Raw genomic sequence first — 11,933 nt, forward strand, 5'->3', positions numbered from 1 at the left:
CAAACTCATGGTGGATGAACAACACTGAGTTTGGAGAGATAAAAGCCATGTTGTGCTCTAGTCTGGGCCTTCGTCAGGAAATCCGCCAACTGTAACTCGGAAGGCACATATTGAAGAGCAATAACCTGATCCTGCACATCAGCGCGCACATAGAAAGCATTAATACCAATATGCTTGGTGAGCTCATGCTTCACAGGATCACGCGCAATGCTAATAGCACTTGTACTGTCAGATAAGAGTAGAGTCGGTGTAGTGACAGAAACACCAAAATCTTGAAGTAACCACCATAACCAAGTCACCTCTGCCGTCAAAAGAGCCATCGCTCGCAACTCAGCCTCTGCACTCGAACGGGAAACTGCAATCTGTTTCTTCGTCTTCCAGGCAATGAGAGAACCACCAAAAAAACACAGTAAGCAGAAAGTGAACAGCGATCTGAAGGATCACTAGCCCACGTAGCATCCTAATAGGCTTGAAGCTGTAAAGAACTGGAGCGGGGAAAGAATAGACGGTGAGAGATCATGCCCCGAAGATATGGGAGAACACGAAGGAGATGACTATAGTGAACCGATGTGGGAGCGGAGACGAACTGACTAAGAATATGAACCGGATAAGAGATGTCCGGACGAGTGACAGCTAGATAGACAAGACTGCCAACAAGATGACGATAACGCGTCGGGTCAGGCAGGGGATCACCATCAGTAGCACGGAGGTGAACATTGAGCTCCATAGGAGTCTCAACAATGCGCTCGTCAGTAAGAGCAGCACGAGCAAGAAGATCCTGGATATACTTTTCCTGGGATATAAAAAAGCCATCAAAGGTAGAAGAGACTTCAATCCCAAGAAAGTAGCGAAGAGGTCCAAGATCAGACATAAGAAACTGCTCACTAAGACGGGCCTTTACAAAGGCAATATACTCGGGGTCATCCCCAGTGATGATCATGTCATCAACATAGAGAAGAAGAGTCCGACCACGAGGAGAAAGGTGAATAAACAATGCTGGATCATGAGCACTGGCTGAAAAACCAGCGACAGTCACCATAGAGGCAAAACGCTCAAACCAGGCGCGAGGGGCTTGCTTAAGGCCATAGAGAGAGCGACGAAGACGACATACCATGCCATCAGGAACAGAATACCCAGGTGGTGGCTGCATGTACACCTCCTCACGCAGCTCACCATTAAGAAAGGCATTCTTAACATCAAGCTGAGATATAGACCAGTGGCGTGCAGAGGCGACGGCAAGAAGTGTACGAACAATGGTCATATGGGCCACAGGAGCAAAAGTCTCGTCATAATCACGACCATGCTCCTGCTAAAAACCACGAGCCACAAGACAAGCTTTGTGACGCTCAAGAGAACCATCGGAGCGAGTCTTAACCTTGTAGACCCACTTACAAGTGATGGGACGGACTCTGGGAGGAAGGGAAACAAGATCCCACGTACCAGTGCATTCAAGAGCAGCAATCTCCTCTGCCATCGTAAACTGCCATTCAGGATGGACAACAGCCTGACGATAAGAAGTCGGCTCAAGAACAGCAGCACCAGCGGTGGGAAATCCAAAGCGATCAACAAGTGGACGAGGACGAGAACGCAAGCCATAAGTAGGCTGAGACGAGGATGACGACACATCAACAGAGGCATCCACAGGACGTGAACGACGAGTGTAACACTGAGGAAAAGATGGAACAATGGGAGGAGGAATCGCCAAGGTAGAATCGGGGGGTGGCGACGAAGAAGTTGCCGGAGATGAAGTGTAGAATCTGGTGACATGCTAGGCGAGGAGATCGTGGAAGATGGTGGCGGCAAATCGACTAGAGGTGGAGAAGCAGAGGGAGCGAAATGTAGGCAAAGGATCAATGGGGGTGATAGGTGAATCAGGGAAGGTGAGGAAAGAGATATCCTCCACTGAAAAGGTCGAGGAAGATGGGCGTGGGTAGAAGGGACGAGACTCATCAAAAGTCACGTCTCGAGAGATACGCATCCGACGACCGATAGGATCCCAACAACGATAGCCCTTATGCTCATCACTGTAGCCTAAGAAGACACACTCAACAGACTGAGCGGTCAGTTTGGTGCGTTCACGAGGGGCAAGAAGAACATAGCAGACACAACCAAACAAGTGAAGCATTGAATAATCGGGAGAACGATCAAAAAGACGCTCGAAAGGAACACCACCCTGTAGAGCAGCGGAAGGCTGTAGATTGATGAGATAGGTGGAGGTGGAAACGGCCTCAGCCCAAAAATGAGGCGGGAGAGAGGCAGCAATCATCAATGCACGAGCCGTCTCAAGAAGATGACGATGCTTTCGCTCAGCCACACCATTCTGAGCATGAGCACCAGGACAAGAGAATTGAGAGAGAGTTCCTTGCTCAGCAAGAACACCACGCAACATCTTAGAGATATACTCGCTAGCGGAGTCAGCACGAAACACACGAATGGGTGAAGAGAACCGAGTATGAACCATGGCAGCAAAACACTTATAAATAGACAACACCTCACTACGAGAAGTCATGAAATAAAGCCATGTGTAACGAGAGAAGTCATCTATGAAAATATTATAGTATTTATGACCCCCTTTCGAAGCGAAGGGAGCCGGACCCCATACATCAGAATGGACTAAATCGAAAGGACGCTTAGACACTGACTCACTATGTGAATATGGTAACTGAATCTGCTTGCCAAGACGACAACCCTGACACTCTAAAGAGACATCTCCTGAGACAGACCCCAGAAGACCTCGATGACCTAAAGACGACAAACGAGAACCACACAGATGACCAAGTCGATGATGCCACTGCTGGAAGGAACTAGTAGCTGAGGCGACCGAAGCGGAGGAACTGGCGATAGTGGTGGCAGCAGAAGGAACATGAAGCCAGTCCAACTCCCAAAGACCCTGAGAATCACGGTGGCGAGGGCCAGCCCCAACCAGAGTGTGCGTGCGACGGTCCTGGACAGAACAAGAGTCATCGTCAAGGATGACGCGACAACCAGAATCAGTAAGTTGACCAACAGAAAACAGATTCATGGTAAGTCGAGGAACATGAGCAACATCAGGAATAGAATAAGGAGTGGTAAGATTGCCTCTACTAACGACAGAAAGAGGAGTACCATCAGCAGTGAGCACATGAACAGGAGAATCAAGCGATCGAAGAGAGGACAGAGTGGAAGAATGAGAAGACATATGAAAAGAAGCTCCAGAGTCCAGAACCCATGGGGATGTACCTGACTGTGTAGAAGGTGGTTGCTCAGTGCGGGAAGCATCAGTCACAGAGCCAGCAGTACCCGTCGAGGAAGAACCCGAAGCAGCAAGCAGACGCTTAAGTCTCAGAATATCCTGCTTAGTCAAAGCGATGGCTGAAGCTGTCGAGGTAGAGGACAAAGTCCCTGAAGATGATCGCGCCTTGCGTAGATGTTTCTTCTTCATTTAGCACTGGGACTCAATATGACCATCATTGTTGCAGTAGTCGCAATGTGGACGGGGGCGACCTGGGCCTTCAGAAGGAGTGGGCAAGAGCGGCGGAGCACTCGAGCGAGAAGGGGTCGGTGCAGCAGGTGGCGTAGAAGGAGCCCGAGCAGCAAGCACAAGGGAACCTCCAGCAAACCAGCACCACGTAAGCGAGTCTTCTCAGCACGAATCTCAGAAAGCGCCTCCATGAGAGAAATACGGCCACGAGCAAACAACTGAGCACGCCGAGGCTCAAACTCCTTACGGGGCCTAGACAGGAACTCGTAGACGCGATGAAACTCCAAATCAGCCTGGACAGCCTGGCAACAGTGACAAGTACGACAACCAGCACTGCGGAGAGAATCAAGCTGGCGCCAGATAGCAGAACTCTGTGCATAGAAGTCATCAACAGTAGAGTCACCCTGCTGAAGAGCATGCTCCTGACGGACCACAGAGAGGTATAAGGCATCACCAGAGGGCTCACAGCGCTGACGAAGGCGAGTCCACATCTCGAAGACAGTAGGAAGGCCCAGAAACTCAGAGGCAAACTGAGGCAGAACACTAGCAGTGAGAACAGCTGCAGCACGAGCATCATCATCAAGCCACTGGGTGTAAGCAGACAGAGCACCATGATACGTCTGAAGAGCCTCCTCATAAGCCAAAAACTTCTCATCATAAGCACGATCAGCAGCCTCATCAGCAAGCTTAGCCGCATCCTTGGCGGCCTGATTAGCATCCACAGGAAGAGCCGGAGGGATCGGCGGAGTGGGAGCCACAGGAGGAACTGGACGTGGCGGACAGCAGACCTCGCCAGAAAGAACACCCCAGAGACGGATGCCACGCATGTGAATGCGCATGAAGCCAATGAACTCGGTGTAGTTAGTACCATCGAAGATCACCGAACAACGAGGGACAGCAACATAGCCCGATGCAGTAGACATTTTTTTTGTCAACGACTACGTGTAAGCCCGATCCGATCTGAAGGGCAGAATCGAGCAGCTGGGCGGCAGGATCCGATTTGGAAGGCGGTGGCGAGCAGGAAGAGGAGCAGCTCGGCAGCAGGATTCGTCCTGGAAGTCAAGCGGGTCGGCCGCCTCGTCACTTGAAGCCGGCGATGCAGAATCGAGCAGCTGGGCGACGGGATCCGGCGACTGGGTCAACTGGAGGCCCGGCGGTTGGAGGCGATTTTGGTGGGCCTACATCGCTTAGATCACGGGAGGTCGTGGTCTTCGATCTGGAGCGGGGCCTGGAGCGCTTCAATCTCATAGGAACAACCTATCTGGAGCGGGGCCTGCAGCGCTTCGATCCCACGGGAACCAAAAGCGGTTGGAGACGGCTTCGATCTACAGCGGAACGGGGAGGAGAAAGAGATCAAGGAAGACTTCGGTCGGGAGCATGAGAGAAGGATCAATCACACGAGTTGCAGCATGCAAAAGATTGACCTAGCTCTAATACCATGTTAGGAATAAGCAACTTGTATTCCCATGAGGCCACAGGCCGATATATATATACACAGGTGTGGAACATATGCAGGAAACCCCTTACACAACGGGATAAATACAAAGGGGTACATGACTTATATTATAACTCTAACAGATATCAACGGCGAGGTACCCCGCACTCAGAGATCTACTATGTTCTCCTCCGTCACGCAGGAGGCCTCCCACTTGCCTTTGGAGCCAGCTCCGGCCATGGTCAGAGTGGGTGGTGGTGGTGGTGAGAAAGACGGAGACTTTGCGGGCGCAGAGAGCTTGGGAGATTGGAAGGCTGAGGAGATGTGAAGGCGTGGGGGGAAAGTAGGGGTCCCTGGCCCTCTTATAGGCAGTAAAAATACCAACCACCCCCCACTCGTGCCTTGAATCTCGCCTATTCCCGATGAAGGCGTGCGCCGCAAACGATTGGATTACCCAAATATCATTGATATGCAATCCCATATTAAGTGGGTGCGATCTCTGTTTTGACGGGACGTGCCAATGAGGCGTGGCCTCAAAACACGGAACGCGGGGTGTGAAAACGGTTCAAAATGCCGAAAGGTCGAGTCTGACACTTCGTCGAAAAAGTTGTCGGTAAAAGACACTATTCTCACTTTTTGCATATCCTACCTTCGCGGCTAAGGGTTGTGTTTATTGCGAAAAGCCGAATACAATTCTTTTACAGAGGAAAGCCGATGTATATTTTTTAAGGAACCCCGCCTTGCAATGCTGAAGACAATTTGAACGCCGAATATATCATCATTGAAGACAGGTTCAGGGGCTACAGTGGGAGTCCTGGACTAGGGGGTCCTCAAGCGTCCGGTCTATTGATGTGGGCCGGACTGATGGGCCGTCAAGATACAAGACAGAAGATTATCTCTCGTGTCTGGTTGGGACTCTCACATGCGTGGATGGCAAGTATATGTGTCCGGATATTCTATTCCTTTCTGTAAAACCGCCTTTGTACAACCCTAAGCCCCTCCGCTGTCTATATAAACCAGAGGGTTAGATCGGAGGCAGGATCACAGCATTGCTAGGCTGGCTATTTAGGGTTAGCCGAATCGATCTCAAGGTAGGTCGACTCTTGTAACCCCTATACCCTCAAATATATTTAAGCAAGAGTAGGGTTTTATCTCCATTAAGAGGGCCCGAACCTGGGTAAATACTGTGCCCCTTCTCCATTGTTACCATTGATCTTCAGACGCACAGCTTGGGCCCCCCTACCTGAGATCTGCTGGTTTTGACACCGACGCCAGCCTTCTTCAAGATTTTGAAGAACGGCAAGGCACGTTCGGCGGATTTTGAAATGAACCTACTCAGTGCGGCAACACAGCCAGCCAGACGCCTCACATCCTTGACGATTTTCGGGGCTTGGATCTGCTCTATTGCTTTGATCTTGTTGGGGTTGGCTTCTATCCCTCGCTGAGACACAAAGAACACAAGGAGCTTGCCGGACGGAACGCCAAACACACATTTCTTTGGGTTGAGCTTCAAATTGATCTTGCGCAGGTTCGCTAAGGTTTCTTCCAAATCTTCAATAAGCGTGGACTTGTCCTTGGTTTTGACCACTATATCATCCATGTAGGCTTCTATGTTTCTGTGTAGCTGAGGCTCAAAACCAATCTCCACAGCCCTCGCAAACGTAGAACCGGCGCTTTTTAGCCCGAAAGGCATACGTACAAAGCAGTATGTGCCACATGGGGTAATAAACAGGGTTTTCTCTTCGTCTTCCTTAGCCATGAAGATCTTATGGTAGCCGAAGTATGTATCAAGGAAGGAGAGCAAATCACATCCCGAAGTGGAGTCGACGATATGATCGATGCGCAGTAAGGGGAAGGGATCTTTTGGACATGCTTTGTTCAAGTCAGTGAAGTCAATACAAAGTCTCCACTTCCCATTTGCCTTGCACACCACCACTAGATTTGCTAACCAAGTTGGGTGCAACACTCCTCTGACCAAGCCTGCTGCTTCAAGTTTCTTAATCTCTTCGGCAATGAACTGTTGCCGCTCCAAGGCTTGCTTTCTGACCTTCTGCTTGACGGGACGAGCATGAGGACAGACAGCAAGGTGGTGCTCGATTACCTCCCTAGGAACACTGGGGATGTCAGATGGTTGCCATGCAAACACATCGACATTCGCCCGCAGGAAGGCAACAAGTGCGCTTTCCTATCTGTCATCAAGGGTGGCACTAATGGTGAAGGTACCATCAATGCCATCCTGCCTCGCCGGAACCTTCTTCGTTGCAGGAGGAGCAACCTTGGATTTCTTGCTAGTCGAACTTTTCGGCAAGCCGCTGCCGGGTGCGGCACACTCCGAAGAGGCACGCTTCCCGGGGTCCTTGTCAGTGTCCTTGCCAGCTTTCTTAACCTTCTTTCCTCCCTGGCGGGAGTTGGGGCCTTGACGGCCTCAGCTGCTACCGCATCTCTATACATCTTGTCGACGCATATAACTGCATCCCCTCTTATCTGACGGGATGGAGATGACTTCATAAGGCCCGACATCTTCAAGGCGTTATACGCGTAATGGGACGCCGCCATCAACTTGGCCAAAGCTGGACGACCAAGGATTCTGTTGAATGGCAGGGGAAGCTCGACAACATCGAACACAACCTTCTCAGTCCTAAAGTTTAGTTCCCCGCCAAACGTCACTGGTAAAGTAATCTTTCCCTTTGGCTGGCTCCTTCCTTGGTTGATCCCCTGGAAAGTGCCAGTCTTTTTCAGGTCTTCGTCAGGAATTTGAAGTTTCTTAAGCACATCAGGGGAAATCAAATTCAACCCCGCTCCGCCGTCAACCAACATCTTTGTAACCTTGAGGTTCCGGATTGTTGTTGAAACCAACAGTGGCAAGCATCCAACCGCAGTGGTGCAATCCAGATGATCCTCAATGTCAAGATTGATGGTCGTGCTGGACCACCTGAGTGGTTCTCGAGCGCTCGCTACTGGCTCTGCCGCATTGACTTCACGCGCCCACTACTTGAGTTGGCGGTGAGAGGAGTGCAAGGATGCGCCCCCGTTGAGTCAACACACATTGCCTCGATAGCCTTCTGAAATTCCTATTCACTGGTTTCATCATCCTCCTCTTCACTGTCATCTTCACTTTCGTTTTTCTCACGGCCCCTGGCGGGCTTTTCCTTCTACCGATCAATTTTGCCGCGACGACCATTGCGGCCACCACGGCCTTTCCCGCCAGCGCCATCCTGGCCTCTCTCCTTATCATGCCTTTCATATTCAGCCTTCTGCTTCTCGACCAGTTGTTCGACTTGTTTGCAATCTTGGAGGTCGTGGCCCTTGGTCTATGGATCTTGTAGTATGGCCCGTCAAATTTACCGTTTTTCTCAATTGCCGCTGCCGCCCGGCAATCAACGCAAGTAGCAGCTTCCTTGCCAGGTGTCTCAGTCTTTGCTTTCTTGTCGGCGCTAAGATCACCGGAGCTCTCTACGGCCATCAATGCCTTCCCTTCACGCTTCTTGTTGCACTTTTTGTTCCTCTTCCTAGGGGTGGCGTCGTCGTCTTCTGAATCGACTTCGACACCAACCTCCTCCCCTGGAAGTCTTCTCCCCTCGTCAGCACGAACACACTTGTCCGTCAACGTGTAGAGTTCATTGACGGTCTTTGGTAACCGAACATTCATCTTGGCACGCATCCTTCGGTTGCGCACATTCGTGTGGAATGCGGCAATCACATCTGTCGGATGTATCTTGGGAATGTTGCGGTGCACCCGACTGAATCTCTGCGGATACTTACACAAACTCTCCCCTTCCTTTTGTAGAAGGGCCTGCAAGTCACTGGGCTGTCCTGGTTCGTGATGGCCGCATGTAAAGGCGCCAACGAAATCATTGCACAAGTCAGCCCATGAAGAAATGGAATCTTCCGGCAAGTGCATCAGCCAAGACCTCACATTAGGTTTGAGGGCCAACGGGAAGTAGTTGGCAAGCACTTTCCCATCTCTTCCCTCGGCAGCTTGAACGGTAATCGTATAGATGCCCAAAAACTCTGGCGGGTTCAATTTTTCGTCATACTTCTCCGGGAGGTCAGGTTTGAAGGTGCGGACGACGGCCAACGGACTTGCCCCAGCTCGCGAGTGAAGGCGGGGCACCCTACCTCGTAAGGCAAATACCCGCCAACATTGGGCGTGGGTTCGTCAACATCGGGTCCATTACGCCTGTCTGATTGACTGTGTGCCTCGAAGCGCCACTCCATGGTGACGCGGGCGTCTTCCTCCTGTCTTTCAACACTTGGCGTTGATCCCGCTGGAGTTGTGGGTCAGACTAGGCCATTGACACCTCGTCAGGCTCGTCGACGACCTGGGCTTGCTGAGCCTGCCGTGGTTGCCCTTGGGTGGGCTGCCGCGGAGGGGACTGCACCGTGGGCGTAGTCCTCTCAACTTGGACACCAGCGGGGGTTGCCGGTGTCGCCTGCGGGCGTCGCGAAGGCTCCGCACGTTGTGACTTATTGGCTTCAGCAAACCCGATGAGGCTTTGGATGGTAGCTCTCTATTCATCCATCTTGTCTGCTGCTGGGGGAAAGTACAGCAATAGCCGAGCTCTCGCCATTGCTTCGGCCACCGTTCCTGGCATGGTGTGGGAGGCATAGCGCGACGCCGTTCGACTCCTGGTTGAGCCAGAAGGAGCGTCGTTGTGCTCCTGCCACCTTGGACCAATCACCAGGCTCTTGATCGGTTGGGCGCTTCCCATGTGGACGCGGTCGTGGTGGATCGACAGCGCCACTTGGGGTCTTGGTTTTGGCATTGGATATTGGATAGGCATTCAGCTAGTAGAATGCGATACACACACAAAAAAAAAGAGCAGCGCGGTGCGCGTAGCTACCGCTTGCGCAAGGTCCGAGGAAGGGTCCGACCACTTTAGGTCTGTTGTACGCAGCCTTTTCCTACATTTTTGCAAGAGGCTGTTTCCAGGACTTGAACCCATGACCTCGCGGTCACAAGGCAACAGCTTTACCGCTGCACCAAGGTTCCCCTTCCTCGGAAAAATATGGAGATATACATAACAAAGAAAAAAATCAACAGTAACTATTATCAAAAGGAAAGGGATTAAAAGTTAGGAAATGAATTGGAAAAATATGGAGACAGCATGCCCGTGACTGATGTCATGCTATTGACAAAAAGAAAAAACTACTTAAGAGATTCAATAAGACAAGAAGAGCAGAGTGATACAGAAATTATAGTGATAGCATGGTCGTGATTGATGTCATGTTATTATTAGCATAAAAGAGTAACCACTTGGGGATTCAACAAGAGCATGTGTGTCATGCACTAGATTGTCTAGTGTACCTCAGCCCGAGGAAGATCCATTTCAGCCTCGAAGGCCGGCCTGTGAAGCGTTAGAGCTTATCAACAGAGGGACATGAAAGAAATTAGCGAACAACCAAAGCAAAAAAGGTCCATGAGTTATGGGACACCTCAGACTACAAGTATATTACAATAAAGTTCTTTCTTAAAAGGGGCACCAACCTGTGATGCCAATGCCTGTAAGTTGCATAGAGAGATAGCACAACCAAGACGACGATCAGGTTCCAGGTGATGATGCTAGAATAACTGATTCGCGATGGACCCTTCTTCGTCTTGCTCTGAATTAGCAACTGTTTCGGCTTTATCCTCGCCATCTGCTACTCGCGCAGGACAACAGCTCTCTCTAGGGGATTCTTCTTTGTCTAGGACTGGAAAAAAAGACATTTTGTTTCATGACCAGCTACAGCTGGGAACCAAAAAACAAATAACATATGCAAATGAGCGTGCAACAATCTCGCCAAACTACTAGTGCACAAGTCAAACAGGAAAAAAGAAGAAGCAAATAACTGTACATTATTCAGCACGCTACCATTTAATCCTAGGTCAGAGCGGATCTAGACTAGATGGTGCGCGGGCGTGCACCGGCAAACCAAGAAACTGTAGGCTACAGTGGGATTTAACTAATCAACGGATGAAAACAAGCTCGTACCTCAAACCCCGATGGCCAAAGATTGCGGGCGGGGTGGAGACAGCACGAACGGCGATGTCGGCCACGCGCGCGAGAGTCGGGGGTGTTGGGGCAAGGAGTGCGGAGGTTGGGGGCAGGATCGAGGTGTTTGGGGTGACGGCCCGGCGGCAGCCAAAGGGGAAGCTCGGACGTCAAGATGGGAATGGGACGGGTCGGCCCGTCGGGTCCCTGACCCGGCCCAAAAAGTCGAGGGCAATGGGCCAAGTGAGTCGGCCTTAAATGATACTAGTAAACCCGTTGCGCCAAATTGCGCAGAGACACGCTAAAGTTATGCCCACGATGAAAATAATTTTCATGGCTTAATCCTTTTAATAGGAAACACAATGAATTGTCGTGTACAATGATATGAATATACACATATATCTTAATAGTATAGAATCCTATTTAAAACAAAATATATGCATGGGCAAACACATACAAATAGACCCATTTGAAACGATGTGCACGTTGAAAATATTTATATTTTTCAATAACTTTATATTTGGGCAAGTGTGACAAATCTGAAGTGTTCTAAAAATATTTAACTTCGTTAGTAGAAGTAGGTTTTAGCAACCATTTGGGTACTAATTCAAACCCTTTAAGACGGAAAAAAGAAGGATAATTTATCTTTAAAAAATATGATTAAGCATGCATATTTTTTATCTTATCTGGGTAACATATAGAGCCAAATGGTGCCGGGTCCAAATTCAAACCTGAGTGTTTGAAACGGTTGGGGTTTCTTTAACATTTTTAAAGTTTTAGAAATAATTTAGGTGCATGGTAAGAATCAACTGGAAAATGCAACATTTGGACACCATTTTCAACTATTTATGCATATGGTTGTTACATAGACAAATGAAAGAGGTCACTAGCATAGTTAGAATGTACACCTATGATAAGAAAATTTCAAGTTTCTGCCTTACTATGGAATTGTACATTTTGTGAAGATAACAAAGTCGGTATTGCTAACAACCACGAAATTTGAAGGATCGAAGCAAGCAAAAAAAATATGAAAACTGATAACGTAAAGGTTGACAAAAATCTT

The 11,933-nt window shown here is 49.7% G+C and overlaps 1 protein-coding gene across 1 annotated transcript in view; it reads right to left on the reverse strand.

Moving 5' to 3' along the window:
• Positions 1 to 11,020, reverse strand: part of LOC119363578 (peptidyl-prolyl cis-trans isomerase CYP21-4) — a 33,014-nt gene extending 21,994 nt beyond the window's left edge. Inside the window, exons 1-3 of the mRNA XM_037628946.1 lie at positions 10,871 to 11,020; positions 10,384 to 10,589; positions 10,204 to 10,243 (exon numbers count right to left, since the gene is read on the reverse strand). Coding sequence (XP_037484843.1) covers positions 10,204 to 10,243; positions 10,384 to 10,535 — 192 coding nt within the window. The 5' untranslated portion in view covers positions 10,536 to 10,589; positions 10,871 to 11,020. The remainder of the gene's footprint in view (positions 1 to 10,203; positions 10,244 to 10,383; positions 10,590 to 10,870) is intronic.
• Between the last annotated feature and the right edge of the window lie 913 nt (positions 11,021 to 11,933).

The sequence above is a fragment of the Triticum dicoccoides genome, chromosome 2B (genome assembly GCF_002162155.2).
Source record: "Triticum dicoccoides isolate Atlit2015 ecotype Zavitan chromosome 2B, WEW_v2.0, whole genome shotgun sequence".
In the NCBI taxonomy this organism is placed as follows: Eukaryota; Viridiplantae; Streptophyta; class Magnoliopsida; order Poales; family Poaceae; genus Triticum; species Triticum dicoccoides.